The sequence below is a fragment of the Dendrobium catenatum genome, unplaced genomic scaffold (genome assembly GCF_001605985.2).
Source record: "Dendrobium catenatum unplaced genomic scaffold, ASM160598v2 original_scaffold_96786, whole genome shotgun sequence".
Classification (NCBI taxonomy): Eukaryota; Viridiplantae; Streptophyta; class Magnoliopsida; order Asparagales; family Orchidaceae; genus Dendrobium; species Dendrobium catenatum.
In genome coordinates this window covers 72,843-91,461 of record NW_021415225.1, presented here as the reverse complement: position 1 = coordinate 91,461, position 18,619 = coordinate 72,843, and the positions used below count along the sequence as shown (strand labels likewise).

Sequence of the window (18,619 nt, the reverse complement as noted above, 5' to 3'; positions counted from 1 at the left end):
CCGTTTGAAGGGAAAGTAATGGTGTATGGGCTCCAGGACTTCCCCACGGTTTTCTCCTCCTTGGAATTACTTATGGGAGCTAGGGAGAGTGGTAGGCAGGTAGAGAGAAGGGTTTGAATGCTTGCCTATTCAATAATTTCAATTAGGAATGAGTAAATTCAATCAATCCCAATTTGAATTTTAATTGGGCTTAATTTAGGGACTTGAATGGTGATTGCTTGACAAGCATTAATGAGGAATATGGAGGAGTGGGCCGGCCTAGATAGGGAGGGGAAAATTGTGTCCACATTCGATGAATGTGGACCAAGGCATAATTGCAAAAGTGAATTAAATCTGAGATTTATTTCAGATTTTAGGTGAGTTTGGAGGGAATTAATATGAAATTTGAATTCAAATTAAAGAGGGATAGCGAGCTTTAATGGACATTAATGGGGAAGCCATTAATGGGTGGCCGGCGGTATTAAGGGGGAGGGAGGGAATTAGGGAGGAGATGGGGAGTTTCAAAACAAAGTTTATGAATTAGGAAAGCTAGTAATAAATCCAATCTTTTGAATTTAAATTGACTTCATGACAAAATACTTTCGTAATCGAGAACTCTAAATATGGAAATAATTTGAAATTCAAATTTGAATTTCAAATGGGATTAAATCCTTTCCTTTTCTTGTGGGAGTTAATGTAGGAAGTCATTAATGTGATGGGGATCACCATAATGAATGGAATTCATGTGGTGGCCAGCGGCAAGGGTGATGGGGAGGAGTTGGCGTCAGGTTGGGTGGGAGAAGGGACTTAGGCCGGCGGGTGGTGCTAGGGAATGTGGAGTTCGAATGGACTTAGAAGTGGTATTTCGGAGGTGGGGTGGTGGTGGAGATGTGGAAGAACACCAGAAGTTGAAGATGGAGGAATGAAGAAACAAGTATGATAAAAGTAAAAATAACGAACTCACAAAGAGATTGTAAGAACCGCGAATCTTGGACTCTTCTAAAGATTGACGGGTATTGCAAATCGCCCTCCTCGGGCTTCTTTCATGAACTCACTAAGAGATCAAACAAGCACAAGCTTTTTTTTTTCATTCAATAAGTCATCATCCTTACATGAAGAGGAGAAGGCTTTAATAGCCAACGGAATAAAGAAAATACAAAGACACAATTGCCCTTAAGTCAAACACATGACGAGGCCCTTAAGCAAGGGCATAAACGGAAAGAAATACAATAGGCTCATAAAACATAAAATAAAATATATCAAATACAATAATAATCAAAAGTAGATCGTGGCCATAGATCATTGATCTTTTGATGTCCTCATCAGTAGTTATGTGTTTATTTCAAATATTTTATGAGATAGTTTGTACTTACCCCTAATTAAAATTTGGGATACGATGCTCCACCTGTTTCTCGCAGAATTTCTTAGCTAATTGGTGATTAATGAACATTTTTTTTTCAAATAAATAGTGGTAAGATGAAAAGGTCAATACTGACCCATTTGGGACAGTTTGGATATCTGAAAAATTGTTATTTTTAACTTTTCTCGTGTGTTGTTGTTACTTTCTTGCTCTTTTCATGTAGATAGTTTGGTGGTCCTCCCGCTCTTTTACACCAACTGATTGAACATTCCTTCAGTTCCGATTGACTTTGGAGGTGTTCTTTTCTGAGATGGACGGTAGCATTGCCTGGCTTGCTTTTCCCATATCAGTTGCACCCAATGAGATTTCATTTTGTTTTTCCCCTGAACTTTTCCGGTTGCTTATATATGTAATTATTGTCATTAAATGTTTGTGTACTGTGTTTTTTCTGTTGCTGCCATCTTCCTTCTCCCCCTGGAATTCTGATTCTGAAACATTTCTTTGTCGTCCGATTTTGTTGTGTTTTCTGTCCTTTGTCATAGTTTGTTATTTCTTTTTTGTATTAAAGAGCAGAAATGAGGGGATATTACAAATTGCTTATACAACTAAAAGCTAGAGGTAAATATTTGACTTTCATCATGGTTTACAATTTTTGAAACATCAATTTCTTCATCTGAAAAATTATGTTGTAAATATATTGCATCATTATTACTGTAAGTTTGTCATAGCATCTTTTCCCTTATTGCAGTAGCTTGATAAGTTACTGAAATACGTTTTCCTATGGGAATATTTCTAAGCTTGTTATTCCATTTTATGCTTTCCAGATTATGAGGAAACTTGTGTAGGATTGATACTTCAATCAAGCGTGATAATGCTGCATATCTATCCAAGATCACTGTGACTCAGTTTGACGGCACTGCAATGTCTGGGATATTTAATGTATGTCTTTAATTCATATTTTTATTTGAAATGCATCGCTTTCATTTGCTGTAGACAAAAAATTGACTTGTACTGCGAAACCATACTGGTTAACTGCAGACATATAGTTTTAATCAACTAACAGAAAGCCGAGGCTGAAATTTATGGAATATATAGGTGCATATGAGTGATAATTATACTAATTTATAGATGTTCATTGAATTATGTGTTGGTGATACTTTGGAGATTTTCTTTGGCTTTATTCGGTTTTGATTTTTTTGCCTTCTTTCCTGTTGTAGCTTAGCTTTCTTGCAAAAGAAAAAAAAAATCAATAATATGTAAGCATACTTTCGTATTTGTAAACTGCTGTATTTTTGTAAAGAATAATTTGATTTAAAGGGTATGCTGTTTTGGAGCTATTGAGTTGGGAATCATTGTAAGTGGACTTGGTTTAACTCTTGTATCATATTCTTTTCAAGTTTCAATATCATCATCATTAGGCTTATCCCAACTATTTGGTGGTCACCTTTATGAATCCCCTATTCTCCATTCATCCTTGCTAGCATGAGATTTTAAACAGATTCTTTGGAAATCTTTTTGCATAAGTTTTATCTATGTTTCATTAATCCAATCATTTTTCATCCTAATCTTTGAATTATATCTACCATTCTAATTTTTGCATGCTCTATTCATTGTAAATGACCAATCCTAAATTTCTTTTCGACCACTTTATGCTTCTTCCACTTTACCTTTAATATAATATTTCTGAATCTATCTTTGTCCGCCATATATTCATTTTTAAATTCTCAATGCTCAGCTTATCTATCAATGAGTTCTATGCTACCCAAAACTTAGATTCATATAACGTTACTTGTTTAACTGTAATTTTTATTAAAATTTATCTTTTAAGTCTTCATGATTCTTGCTTATCACATGCTATTATTCCATGATGGCCTTTTATATCCTTCATGCTCTCGCCATGCTCAATTTGTCATGGGTCACAGCTTTAGGGAAATGCTAGCATTAGTAAATTTTAATTTTGATTTATTTTAGGAATTTTTACATAAGTTTAATGATTAGTTATTAATCTTGCATAAACCCCAACTTCATATGAGATTGGGACCAACCATGACTGTTTTAAGTGTTTCAAGGGTCGTGATGTATATATTCTGCTTTGAGCAAGGTTAAAGACTGTTTTCAGTTAATTTTTTCCCATGATTTGGCTTGTTTATTATGTTCACGGTGCGGAATTCCGATGGTGAAAGTTGCTTTGTCATATAGTTTCAGCCATTTGTAATTGAAATCATTTGGAATTTTCAACTCAATGTTTTTATTGTTGAAGTCCAGCTGATGCTATGTTTGAACCTATAGTTTTGGGTCTCTGAATAGTATCTGGTTTTGTTTCCAAACCATTATTATTTTCCTAATCATGCATCAGAAGATCAGTAGGGGAGATGTTCATGGAAGTCTGCTAACACTATAATATCATCGGATTTATAATTAAAAACTCCACATGATTTATTAAAATACAGAAATATACACAATTTCTAACGCAGGGAAAATTTTTTTTTGAACACTTAAATATAATTGAAGTTGATGAAATCATTTCTCTGAGTTCTATTATTTGAAATTGTTGGGTGGTAGGATTATGAGGATTTGGTTTAGAAATGAGAGATGTATGCTTCTGTTGAGAGATAAGTACTTGATATGAGGGAAAATACAAGATTGCTGATTTTTTTGTATCCTTTATATCTAGAGATTGCATGAAAGGTTAAAACATGCGCAAGAAAACAAGAGATATTCTTTCATTAAATGGCATGCTATGATAGGACAAGTTCAAATTGAGTACTATAAATTTGAATTGGTGCTATAAAAGAGTTGGATATTTAAATCATCTTTGCCCACACCTCTCGTTGAAAGGCAAAGCATTGTTTCTACATACTTTTCTAATGGTGATATATATTTTGCTAAGGTTGATACTGATGTGATGAGGACATCAGTCGTCGTTTCCAGCGTGTTTATCACAGGAGTTATCGCAAATCGACCGCCAAGATCGGAGGCATATATTATTGAGTGCTTTGTTATTGTATTAGTTTTATTTTATTATTTTTGTTTTCAGTGAACCTTTGTACCCCTATGAGGGAGTTTAGTGCTTTGTAGCCCAAGGGGCGTATGCGTCTTTGTTTATTTTCATTAGCTTGGCCTATATATAGTGGCCAAAGTCTTTGTATCGAGTTTTTAATGAATGTTTGAATGAAAATCTGATTTTGTCTTCTTCTTCTTCTTCTTTGCGAGTGTGCTAGAGAGAGAAGAGAGAGAGCCTGAGGTAAGGGCGAGCGCAATACCCACCAGTCATTGGAAGAGTCCGTGGCTCGTGGTCTATCTCATTCTTCCCCTTTCTTCCTCCCTCCACCTGCTGACCCCTGATGTAGAACGGAATTGATGGCAGCCACCTTTTTTTTAACTCATAGTGATCATCTCCCGTGTCCGTCATCAAAATCTCGTCTCCTTATACGGCTGCACATCGCCGAGAAGCCGCGAGCTCGTCCTCGTCTACGAGTTCGTTCCCAACGGCACCGTTGCTGACATCTCCACGGCAGCCTCGCCAGCGAAGGCCGGCTAACTTGGCCATTTCGCCTTTCCATCGCCGTCGAGACGGCAATTGCGCTCACCTACCTCCAAATTTTGCTCAAGTTATTGATATTAAGACCATTATTTTCAGTCGAATCGAGGCGAGGAAACGGTCACATTACCGCCTGCGAGGTTCTTCTCTTCCATTATGAAGACATGGGCATCCCCTGGGAAATCGCAAAGCTCGGTGTTCGACAAGGCATGTGGGGCTGTGTCAAAAAAATCGAACCTGGACTCCGCGCATACCAAGCGGCCATGAAATCCGACGAACCTCTTTCCTCCTCCTCCATGATGGCCCAGATTAATACCAAGGTTACTTCTTCCTACCTGAAATCTTTGGGAGATTACAACGTCTATGACTTCGGTAATGCTCACGCCATCGACTTCGGTAAAGCTTTCCTCGTCCAACCTTGAAGCCCTGCGATCGTCGATCTCAAGGGACGATAAGAAGTGCGGGAGGGTTTTGAGTTCGAAGAGAAGGAAGAAGATGATTTGTTCGCGACACCGTGCGAGTCCCCGGTGTTTTACACTCCGGCTTCATCTCCCGCTCGAGCGCCGGAGAAGAAAGGGGCTGTCTCCGTCTGGGTTTCGCAGCGATGGCGACAACGTAGAGGAGAAGGTGAGTCGAGATGGATGAGCTTGAGAAGGTTGACGTTGATCTGCAGCAAACATTGCGATTGGATTTTTTCGTCATTTACGCCCTTCTTAACGGCGGAAAGCAGTAACCGCAGCGGACCGCGGGACGCAATGAATGGTCGCGAGAAGCAGCAACGGGCCGCAGAAATTTTTCGAACGTTGTTCTGCCGCAATGCCCCAAACGCACCCTTAATAAATTTTTCTGAAGCAAAGCAGCCGTGAAGCCATCCCAAACGCACCCTAACTCAAGGCTCCAAATAAGGCTTCATTAATTCCCACTTTAATTTGAATTCGAAATTCAAATTAGATCCCGCCAAATCCACTTAAAATCTGAAATTAATTTCAGATTTTGATTAATTTTTCTCTTCCCTCTTCTAACCTAACCCAAGTCCACACCCAAGCCGCCCCTCCTCTTCTCCCCCACCTTGGTCGCCCCTTTCTTTTCCTCCTACCTCTCTCTTGGAAGCTCCAATCCAAATGAATTCCATAGCAAGGAAGAGAAAGGTTCGTTGTCGATCACATCCTTCTTCACCTAGCGGAGGTGATCAACGAGCACGATCGTCGGTGCAGAGGCAACTCGTGGGACATTCAACCTTACCTCCTCCTCCGGCTACTTCTCCTCTGATCAAGACCTTCGGCGTTACCATCCTCTTAAGTGGCATCGTCTAGTTCGCCAAAGACTTCTCTCCATTAAGTAATTCCCCTAGAACGTGAGTGAGATACAAGGGAACTTGAGGTGAAAATTCTTGGCATTAACCTATGGATTGTTATTACAAGTGCATTCGATTTTACTGTGAATTGTCGATTTTATTTTCAATTGGATTGTCTTTCTAAATTGCAACTGATTACTGGAACAAGTCGCCAACGATAATTCTTCAATCTTTTCTTGTAATCCATTATTCGTGAAGTAGCAAGCTTGCAAAACTTTTATTATTTTTTTAAAATCCTGGTTGTTTCGCATCATGATGAGGACATCCGACCTTGGAGAGTCTATCAGAGGCATGGCCGTCGATCTACGACCACGATTGCACCTCTTTACTTTTGATTATCATTGGATTAGATTTATTATTGATGTATTAGTTTATGAATTTTATTGTACTTTTCCTTTTATGCCCTCACTTGAGAGCCTAGTCATGTGTATGACATAGGGGCAAGTTGGTCTTTTATATTTTCTTTATTGTATTGGCTATTTAAAGCCTCCTCCTTTGAGGGATGATGAATGATATTATGAGATTTCTGCACTTATGTGTTTTGAGAGAGCTTGAGAGTTCTTGAAGAGATTGAAGTCCCTAGGTGAGGGCATCGCAATACCCACCAACCGCAGGAAGCGTCCGGGTTCGTGGTCGACTTCGTCGCTCCCCATCCTCCCTCCCTTCCCCTTCAACTCCCGGCCAAATCCCCTCCTTCCTCTATTGGCCAAACCCCACCCTCCTAGCCGCCGGCCACCCAAATCCTTCTCTCCCTCTCTCAGCCGAGCCCCACCACCACCACATCCTATCCGGCCACCCCACCTCCCACCGCCAAACTCCAATCCTAACCCTAACCCTAGCCGCGGACCTCATTCCCCTCCCCTTTGCCTCCAAAATTCAAATCCTTCATTAATACTTTCCATTTATTAAACATACTTAATTTGAAAAGCTTTGATTTCAAATTTCAATCAATTTTGAATTTGAAATTATTTCCTAAAATCGGATGATCTATTTTTGGAAAGTTACTTAAATCAAGTCTAATTCAATTTCTAATTGGATTTGATTTAGATCACTTACCTCAATTTGCAATCCTTGATTAAGTAAGCATTAATTCCCTTTCCCTAAACCCTACCCAACCTACTCATGCCGCCAGCCCCCCTCTCTCTCTCTCTCTCACTCTCTCTCATTTATTGATTAGGTCCATTAATGCTCCTCAAATCAATCTATTAATTCCCAATTAATTCCTCCCTTTAAGGCTGAAATTAATTTCAGATTTTTGAATTTGTTTCCCTCCCTATTCAAATTCAAAATTTTATGAAATTAAAATTCCCTTTCCCCTCCTCCCTATGGCTGCCCACTCCCCCACCCCCTTAAACTAATTGACCAAACCCTAATTTGATCCTTCCAAACACCAATTCCTATAGGGTTTCAACATCGCAAGATTACTGTCCTGCATTCGAAAACTAGTCCTTTGCTGTCTAGAGGAAGATCAAGTGTTGTCCGGAATTTCCCGCGACCTCTCCTTGCTGTCCTGCGGTCCAAAAGGGTCCCTATTGCTATCCGAAGGTTTCAGAAACTTGAAAGTTGTTGTGATGTGAAATTAATAGGAATTGCATTAGAGATTATAAAGAAATTGATTTAAGCTTTGCAATATAAACTAATGCTTCTCAAGATTAGATGCTTAGACTTAAGTCCATCAATAATGTAAATGCAATCAATTACAAGATAGAATAACAATCACTTGAGAATGATCTCAATGATAAAGATACACTTAAATATTATAAATAAGAGATCCCACACTTAACAATTAGAAAAGTCACCTTGAGTTTCCCTCACTCAAGCTCATCTAGTAAGGGTTAGCGGGAAAGAACCTTAGCAAACCAAGCGATGCCACCAAAGTTGAGAAGACACCTAGAGTAGTAGCCCAACGAAAGTTCACCAAAGAGGGAGAAGACGTGGGTGGGTACCAAATGTTCCGCCAACTTCCGGATGGTAGATGCTCTTCAATTGATGACGCCAACGTGAATAAGGTGTGATTGATGTGATCTTCTATGGAGTTGTTCACTTATGGATCGAGGTCGAAGAAGATGGATTGATGAATATTCACTAAACTTTGATTGTCGTAGAGGAATCCACAATCATGATCCGGATCGGCCATGCACTAATCAAGGGGATTGTCGATGGAGGGAGGCTTTCTTCTTTCTTGGAGTGGAGCTCATGAGGCAAGAGGGTTTCCAAGAGGTGGGAAGGAAGAAGGGACGGCTAAGGGAAGAGTGACTTGCTTTTGGTGGACTTAGGGTTGGGTTTGGAGAGGAGAAATAATACAAAATCTGAAATTAGTTTTAGATTTTAGTAAAATAGGAAAATAAATTTAAGAATTTGAAATTTGAAAATCAAATTCAAGTGGAGGGAGATTAATGAGGAGAGAGGAGGGAGATCCCATGGAGGGGTCGGCGGCATGCATGGGGTTGGGAGAGATTTGAATCTTCAATTTGAAATTCAAATTAATTCCAATAAGGGTGGCTTTTTTGGGCGGTAGCCAACGAGGGTTTAATAGGGATTTAATGAGGGCCTAGGTGGCAAAATTGGAGAGAGAAAGGGCTAGAGAGGGGCTGGCCACATGAGGGGAAATTTGAGGTATTTGCATTTAATATGTGGGCCCAGAAAGGATTTAATTGAGGATTGCCATTAAATCTAAAATTGATTTCAAATTTTAATTGATTTAGGAGGTCTCTGAATATACGTTATTAATAGGGAAAGTTTTAGAATTCAAATTTGAATTTGAATCTAAATGAAACAACATTTCAAATTAATGAGGACGCAATTAAGGAAAGTAATTATGGACAATTTTGAAATTTGAAATTCAAAATCCTTGGGTGGTGGGTTGATGGCCGGCGGCTTGTAGGGCTTGGGGAGGCCGGTCGTGAGGGGTTGGTGGTGGACGGGTGAGGGGAGGCCGGCAGCACAAGGGTGAGGTGTTGGGTGGGGTTCAGTTTTTGGGAGGAGGAAAGGGAATGGGTGGTTGGTTTTTGGGAGGAAAGGGGATGGGTGGTTTGGAAGGCCGGCGGGTAGGGGCTAGGAGGGGAGATGAAAGTAGAACGAACTTAGAAAAGAAAATAATGGAGCCGCGAACCTTGGAATCCACCGAAGGTTGACGAGTATTGCTCTCACCCACCTAGGATCTCTCCTCTCATGAACTCACTTAGAGATCAAGCAAAGAAAATAAAATTTTATTCAATATTCATCATCTCCTCTCATACAAGATAAGGACCTTATATATAGGCCTCTAAACAATTAGAAAAGAAAGACAAGAATGCCCTCGGGGCTACAACTCAAACACAAACAAATAAATGTTACAATCGTCACAACTAATAAAAGAAACATAAATGCAAAATAAAAAATAAAGACTTCTGATCAAGGCCGTCGCTATGCACTGCTTTCGATGATAGACATTCCTGAATCTCCTAATGATGTCCTCATCATGTTGTCCAGTAATGCATAGCGGATCCTGAACAAGATCACGGGTTTTTCTTTTACGACGATCAAGGTCACGTCAACATTCTCAACTCATCGTTCTTCAACCTCAACTTAGAGATTGACCAAACTGTATAGGAATACATAGAGAGGATCATCTTCACCCTTGCTGAAGCCATCGACGATCAACTCTCCTCCGTACAGTTGTAGATTATTTCCAAACCCTGACGAAGGTGAACTTCTCCTCCAAATTCCATACCTACCTAATTACTCTCCATTCTGGTCATAATTGAATTATAACGGTTGTGTTAACTCCCTCCGCTAAGCCTAGTAATTTAAAAGAGTTGAGTGAGAGATCTCTTTTGTAGAACTAATCTCATTGATTGTTAATTTAGGGATTTCTCGTTGAAAATCCTTCATGTATGCTATGCTTGAATAATTGATTATTTTGTGATCTTAACTTCTAGCCGTGTGACTTGGCCTAAGCTAGTTTCACCCCTCTTGTTTTCTTTCATTGTTAAAAATCATTGCAAGTTTAAAAACTAATATTGCTCTCAAATAAAAATGTGCAACTTCTTATTTAACATTGCCTAAACTTTTAAGTCCTACATAAGATACTTGATGGTATGGGTTTGAACTAGTTGATCAACACTAGTCTTGGTATTGTTTTTTTCTTTTTTTAAGTTGCTGTATGGTTATGATTTGTTGCTTCTTTGCTCTTAAAATATCCAACACATTACAATTTTTTTCTTCAACTTTAGCAGTGCTGTTCTCTTAGTGGATCTCTCTTTATTTCTCACTCTATAATTTCTACTTCTATAGTACATCCATTTTAGCGTTCTCTTTTTGGCTTTTTTAATTGGACAATTAGTAACATCTTTGTTGCTTAATACAAAGATGTGGGCAATTTAGTTTTTTTGTTAATTACTATTTTATAAATTTCCATCATGTAGATCCTCCCATGTGCATTCTATCTCTCAAAAATAGACATCTTTAGGTTCCTCACCCTAGGATCTCCTCTGTTCCCTCTGTTTCCTCCATAAGCTCCCATTCCCCAAGTGGGCGTCTCCCCAAAGTGTCCTGATCATCTTTTTAACGCTCGCACCCAAACCCTTCATCAAAAGCCCCCTTCTCTTTTCGAAATCAGCACATCTCCGGTCATAGTCAGTCCCTCTTCTTTCAAATTCAATCCCTTTCGTTCACACCCAAACCCCTCATGCATCTCCCTATATCTTCTACCTATCTCCTCCCTAGAAATGGGCTCTAGAGGAGTTCTCTCTTCTCCCTCCAAGATCTCCACCTCTTGTTCTCCCCCTCTCCTTATCGGATTAGGATTCTCCCTACTCTCTTGGCTGCCGGCGGCTTCCCTTGCCTCCAATGATGCCATTTTTGTTTGGCCATGAGCAACTTCTTCATCATCTCCTTTATGATGATAAATTTCTAATCAATCTTCTCATGGACGGTAATTTGATTTTAGAAATCTGAAATTTCAGATTTCAATTGTCCGATCTCCCCTTCTAACACTTCTTTATTCTTTCATGTCATAGGTACCTTGATCAAGACTCCAAACGACAAAAACAACCAAAAAACAGTGGATTCAATCTTCCAACGGCAAAAAATGGCAGATCGGGGAGAAAACTGCCACGAAAATCAGCGAGGAAGTGCTATATTTTAGCCTAGGATACCGCTTTAATGCCAATTTAATAGGAAGTAGATGCAATTTGTACTAAATCAGCGAACCGAAACAAGAATTTGGGAAGAACCCACCTCGAAACTTATTATTGCAAAAAATATGAAAGAAAATAGCAAGATATAGTTGGAACTTCAATTGGAGAGGAAGATCCAGCTCTCCCAAATTCCTAGCCGCCGGCTAGAGCCCTCAACCTAAGAAACCCTAATTTTAGCAAACACAAGCATAATCCCCCAAAATACATTATTGTTAGTCTTAAATTAGCTCCCATAATTCCCTCCCAAATAAGCTTTCTTTTCCTAAATAGTCCCCTCTCATATTTGAATTCAAATTAGATTTATTTCCCTAATTAATTCTCTCCCAATTGTAATTAAAACTTTCCTAAATAATCTCCTTTGATTCCTTCTGGATTATAGCTTTGCTGGACCCTAAAGGGGGGACTGAACTCCCTGTCTGCTGCTTTGTTTTCCGCCCATCAGAATTTCGGGGTTCAGCTGGTCTAGGCTGGATGCATCCCCCTGCTCCTGCTTGCCAGATTCGTAACAGTATCAGGGTCATCTTTCATTAGCAGTAGGCAGTAGGCAGTAGGCACTAGGCAGATGAAGACCTAGATTGTGTTATCTGAACTTCGAATATTGAGGCTAAAGAATCAACGCTACTGGATTTTTTTTGGTGTGTGAAAATTTGCGCAAAACTTTATTGTTCTAAGATATCATATTAGAGTAATTTTTACTTTATTATGTGAACTTTATGTACCAAGCTAAATGTGACCGGTAGAATTTGAAAACTTTTGTATATTTATTTAAATGATTTCGTGATTTGTTTTAACCTTCCATTTAAGCATCTTTGCAGCGGAAGTGGCGTGCACCATAATTTCATATGGTTTTTGGATGTTTACTCTCTGGTTCAGCATCCCCTGGAGATGTTTTTCTTTTAAATATGGTGTTCTTTGAATGCATGGAAGTTTTTAACAATTACCAATTGAATGGATGGACTCAAATTTGGTACTATTTCTTAGTTTTAGAAAAAGTTATTTGGGAAGAATTTTTTGTACATAATTTCATTAATCAAATTTTGTTTAGAAAAATTTAACCACCTGAGTGGTATTTAATCAACTGCCGAAAATCTTCATGCAAGTATTTACGTAGTAATGAAGAGGATCTTTGATAGAAGAGCTAGATGAATGATCTGGAGATGCACCCCGTGGATTATTACCTTGTGGTCCTGCCCAAACCGGTCATCATGCTACTTTTGAAATAATAAATGAAATGAACATATCGATAAAAAGTAATGATAAAACTAGGAATAAATAGACTGAGCAAAGTTTTAGGATTCGGCAGTGGATATTAAATGTTTCTTTAGTGGGGGCAAGAATTGTAGGTTTTGCTCGTCATTTGCAAATTTCTCCCTCTTTGTTTGATTTGGTTTTCTTAAAATCAAGTTGATGATTTTCCTTACTCTTATCAATTGGATAGGCCTTCTTCATGTATGCTTGTGGCCTATGCCTTGATTTAAACCCTAGAAGATCATAGGTGCTTCTAATGTCTATATCAGAGGAAATGTTTCATTAAGATTTCTACAAGGTACTGTTAGATTTACTCCCATGGTGTTTGGATAATATGCACGTTGAAATTTTTGTTGCAGTCAAATCTTGGTGGTTCAAATTCAAGTCTTAGTGATGCGACAGGAAGGGCTTTTGCATCATCTTTTTCCGCTCAATCGGCAAATGCTCCTAGTTTTCATCACTCTGGTGAGCAGCTCTTGACATCTTGACTTGCTAATTTATCTCTCACAGAAGCTTAATAAGAGAACCTGATTCTTGGAAATCACTGAGAAAGTTTTTTACTAGGCAAAAATTTTGATCTAGGGTGCCAATTTGAAACCCATTTCTATTTGATTTCGAGTTTATAGTTTCTTACTCAAAATGGCATTCTAGTCAACTGGTATGTATGTGTGTGAAGGCGCGCGTGTATATATATATATATATATATATATATATACTTATATATATATATGTATATATATATATATAAATAATGTGTGCTAGAGGTCAAATGTGCAATCCCTTCCTCCAACTTTTATTTTCATTATAATTTATAGTCAAGTTGGAATCCCTCGAGTGCAAGTCAAACTAGCTCGACTCAAAATTGCATAAATTTTTATTCGGAAGCAGGCCTCCACAGTGTCAAGTTTGAGTAGTTTGCTTTAAATTGATTCATTATTAGCCCTTCTCTCACATCTTATTACTGATTGTTGTATTTGCAGGAGGCATGCAAGGGTTACATCATAACATGCAAGGGAACTTTGTTCCAAACATTCCAGGGTCAGTGGCATCAAGGAATTCCACTATGACTGCTGTTCCTTCAAGTGGTCTTCAACAACCTGGGAGTAGCATCTCTTCTGGAAGATTCTCATCAAACAATCTTCCAATCGCTATGTCTCAGGTAATTTAACCTTTTTTTTCCTCTTTTACATGGAAATATTTTTTTCATTTCTTGATTTTATGATACATTAGTTTTGGTATTCTGTCTTCATTACGAAACTCCTCTTTGTCTTTGCTTTCTTTACTGTCTTTTTCCATGCATTAATTGTTATATCATACAGATCTCACATGGACTCTCAGGGATTACTGAGAGAGGTGGCATCAGTGTTGCAGGAAACCCTGGCTTTAGTAGCAATATAAATGGAGTTGGTGGTTCCATACCTGGATTTTCCTCTGGTGCGCCTGCTGGCAACCACAATGCTATTCCTGGGATGGGAGTCAATCCAATTTTGGGAAACCTAGGCTCTCGAATGTCAAGTTCGGCAGGGAATATTTCTGCTGGAGTTAACATTGGAAGGAGCATAAACTCTGGTGGGCCAGCCATTTCCAGCCTTGCATCAAGAGCAAGTTTAGCTGCTAACAGCGGGTCTGGGACTCTCAATTTACAAGGAGCGAATAGACTGATGGGTGGTATGCTTCAGCAAGGTTAGGATCTGATCTACAGAAGAAAAAAATGATTTTTATGCAATTAATAATTGTTTTTTTTCCCGAAAGTATGTGATTCTACCAACAGCTGAATACTAGCTTAATTTTGGCTCTTAAACCTAAAACAATAGCCTCTTTGACGTGGATATAAAATTTGAATTTTATTTCATCATGACTATTTGAGTTGATTTATGTAATTTATATTTCATTATTTTATTAGAATTTTTCTACTCTATGTTATTAAGTTGTTAACATGTCGAATAATCATGACATGAATCATTTAATATATTGTGTTAATGTTAGGGCTTTTCTTGGAAGACGCGCTATATGACCTGAATATAATGAGAAGTGTTCAAGGGCCGCTGCATTGGTACTCGGGTGCAGTGTTAAATAGGCAAGGGTTCCCACATCATTGACGGTATGGGCAAAGAAGCTAGTCCATGAAACTAGAATTCAGATTGGATATTGGAATATAGGTTCTCTTACAGGAAAATTAATGAAATTAATTGATATTATGATTCGTAGGAAGAGAATATTTTATGCATTTGGGAAACTAAATTGGTTGGAGAGAATGCTAAAGAGATTGATAGTTTATGATTTAAGCTTTAGTATTCTAGTAGAAGTCGTATTAGAAATGGTATATGTGTGATTATAGATAAGAGTTTGAAGAGTAATGTTATAAAAATGGATAGAATTGAAGCCAAAATTTTTTCTTTGAAGATTATTATTAATGCTAAGATTATTAATATTATAAGTGCTTATGATCCCCAAGTAGATTTAGATGTGTTTAAAATTAAAATTTTGGAATGACTTAGTAGAATTAATTCAAAAGATTCATCTTGAAGAAAGAATTTTTATTGAAGGAGATTTAAATGGACATGTTGGTAGAGAGGTAGAGGATTTTAAAATTATTCATGGTGGCTATAGATTTGGAGTTGCTAATGAAGGTGGTAAGACTATGTTAGATTTTGCTTTATCTTATGATTTTGTAATTGATAATGCTTTATTTAAGAAAGAAATGAACATCTCATCACTTATAAGAATGGATTTAGTAAAACTCAGATTGATTATTTTCTTATAAGAAAAAATAAATCGTTTAAATTGCAAAGTGATTCCAGGTGAAAGTTTATATATCCAACATCGTGTATTACTTTTGAATTTTAAGATGAAGGAGAAGAATATGAAAAATTTAGTAAAATGTTGTTCTAATATTAAATGGGGGCTTTTAAAAAATACTAACAAAAATATTTTTGAAAGTAAGATTTGAGATCTTAAGATTTTGTTTATACATGAGGAAACAAATGCCATGTGGGATAAAGTAACTAGTAATATTAATAATGTTGCAAAGGATGTGCTTGGAGTTTCAAAAGGAAAAACTCATAATAATAAAAATATTTAGCGGTGGAATCAAAATGTGCAAGAAAAGATCAAAACTAAGAAGTTTTGTTATAATAATTGGTTTAGATGTAAAAATTCTAAAAATTGGGAATGATATAAAGTTGTCCATAAGTAGTCTGAGAAATCAATCTGCGATGCAAAGACTTTAGCTTTTAATGATTTATATAATATATTAGATATTATAGAGGACAAAAGGTATATGTACAAGCTAGCCAAACAAAGAGATAGGAGTTGTAAGGATTTTGTTCAAGTGAAGTGCATTAAGGATGAAGATCAAAAAGTACTTCTTTTAGAAGATGATATTCAACAAAAATAGATGAGATATTTTGCTAAGCTTTTCAATGAAGATTGTGAGAATATGATTGACTTTAATGACCTTAGCACTCTAAATGAAAATATATATTTTTATTTTTATCGACGTATTAGTAAAACTAAAATTAGAGAGACTTTCAAGAAAATGAAGTGTGAAAAAACTAGTGGACCTAATGAAATTCTAATAGTGGTGTGGAAATGTTTAGGAAATGAAGGAATTTCTTCACTTACTAAAATTTTAATATTATTTTGAAGACTAAAAAGATGCCAGTTGAGTGAAAAATGTGTGTTAATTCCTATTTTTAAGAATAAAGGTGATGCACAAAATTGTACGAATTATAGAGGAATTAAGTTGATGTGTCATACTTTAAAACTATGGGAGAGAGTTATGGAGCATAGTTTGTGGCATGTTACTAATATTTCTCAAAATCAATTTGGATTCATGCCGAGTAGGTCTACTATGGAAGCTATACATTTATTGAGAGGTTTGATGGAGAAGTATAGAGAGAATAAGGAAGATCTACATATTATATTTATTGATTTAGAGAAAACATATGATAAAGGGTGCGTTTGGGATGGTGACACTGCTGCTTTACTTTATAAAAAGTTATTAAATTATTTTTGGGACATTGCGGCAGAACCGCGACAGAAAAAATTCGCGGCACATAGTTGCTTCCCGCGACCTTTCACTATCTCCCGCGGTCCGCTGCAGTATGTTGCTTTCGGCAGAAAAATGACATAAATCCTACTGCAAATATTCGCTACCGTCGTCCAAAGCCTTCCGCACCGCTTCCGACTACCATCATCCTCCTCCTCAAGCTCATACATCTCGGATAAGCAACCATTTAACCTAGCTCTTGCTTGCCATGGCCTCACATCGGATCCTTGCTTCCTTACTCCGCATTTCCTCTCGCCCTTTCTCATTTCCCAAATCCTCCTTCCCAAATCCCAGACCTCCCATTCCTTCCCTGATCTCTCGCCCTTAACCCACTGGTTTCCTCCTCTGCCGCATCGTTTAGTTGTTGAGGACGATCGCTATGGACATAACAAAGGGACTTGTACGGGGAAAGAGGGTGTTGATTCCACATCTAGAATGTTTTCTCCCCATGTCTTAGGAGAAGAGCACTACAACACTGGTCGTGGTGTTCAAAAGGTTCTTCAAAACTATTAAGAGCCTTCAAGATATCATTGCAATTCTTGGAATGGATGATCTTAGTGAAGATGATAAGCTTACCCTTGCTCGTGCTCGTAAGATCCAGTGTTTCCAGAGCCAGCCTTTCCATGTTGCTGAAGTTTTCACTGGTGCACCTGGAAAGTGTGGACTTGAAGGATTGTATCAGTGGCTTTTAGGGTGTTCTTGATGGTAACTATGATGATCTACCTGAGCAGTCATTTTACATGGTGGGCGGTATTGATGAGGTCATTTCCAAGGCTGAGAAGATTTCCAAGGAGTCAACTTCCTAAGAAAGAACCTTCAATCTTTTGCAATAAATAGTTATTCATGACATGTAATTACATATTTATTAATTTTTTAATTAAATCTAAAAAATATATTATAATTATATTATTATTAGAAAAAGTATATTTAGTATGAAGTATAATTTTTTTTCCAGATTATTTTAAAATATGATAGTAGATTATAAAAAAATTATATTATGGTATTTAATAGTTATAAAATATTTCATAAAAATTAATACAATTTTTTTTTTAGAATTGTTAGTTTATTAGCATATAAATTTTTTGAAAAATTTGACATTTACATCATTTTTTTCATCTCAATATATAAAGGTATAAAAGTAATTTATTCTCATACAGCTGCAGCACAGCAACTTGACAGTTATACTTCCCAAACAAATACTGCTTTATGTACAACAATTTTTGAAAGCAGCTTTTTGTACAATAATTTTGCAACCCACCTTACCGACAACTGTAGCAGTCCCAAACGCACCCTAAGTTCCAAGAGAAGTGCTATGGAGAGTTCTAGAAAAAAAAGGGGTTAATAATATTTATATTCAAGTCATTAAGGATATGAATGTAGGAGCTGTTACTTGTGTTCAAACACAAGGTGGTTTGACCAAGCATTTTCCTCTCAGTTGGATTACATTAAGGATCAGTCTTAAGCCCCAATCTTTTTTGCTTTAGTCATTAATGTTCTCACTAGGAATTTGCAATAGGTTGTATCCTGGTGTATGCTTTTTGTTGATGACATTCTTCTTGTTGATAAGACTACAAAAGGAGTTGAAGGTAAACTTGAATTATGGAGGTTAATCTTAGAGTCAAAAGGTTTTCGTTTGAGTAGATCTAAAAATGAATATATGGGGTGTAATTTTAGTAATAATAGATGTAGTGGTGGGATTGTGAATTCGGGCGATCAAGTCATTAATAAGAGTACATATTTTAGATATCTTGAGTCTATTGTTTAGAGTGATGGTGAAATAGATAGAGATATTATTAGTAGAATTCAAGTTGGATGGTTGAAGTGGAGGAATGCATCGGGCTTGTTGTGTGATAGAAAAGTACCAATCAATCTTAAGGGAAAATTTTATAAGATGGTGGTGAGACCT

General features: G+C 37.3%; 1 protein-coding gene and 1 non-coding gene across 8 annotated transcripts in view; one reads left to right on the top strand and one right to left on the bottom strand.

Moving 5' to 3' along the window:
* LOC110108989 (probable NOT transcription complex subunit VIP2) overlaps positions 1 to 18,619 on the top strand; it is a 49,418-nt gene that overhangs the window by 9,929 nt on the left and 20,870 nt on the right. For all 7 annotated transcript variants that reach the window (XM_020839870.2, XM_020839868.2, XM_028691974.1 and 4 more), the window contains exons 2-5: positions 2,164 to 2,278; positions 13,022 to 13,127; positions 13,643 to 13,821; positions 13,982 to 14,345. In XM_020839870.2, coding sequence (XP_020695529.2) covers positions 2,261 to 2,278; positions 13,022 to 13,127; positions 13,643 to 13,821; positions 13,982 to 14,345 — 667 coding nt within the window. In that variant the 5' untranslated portion in view covers positions 2,164 to 2,260. The remainder of the gene's footprint in view (positions 1 to 2,163; positions 2,279 to 13,021; positions 13,128 to 13,642; positions 13,822 to 13,981; positions 14,346 to 18,619) is intronic.
* On the bottom strand, positions 13,050 to 13,127 carry LOC114578620. The gene has a single exon (XR_003699613.1). It is a non-coding gene; the product is annotated as a small nucleolar RNA snoR35 (small nucleolar RNA).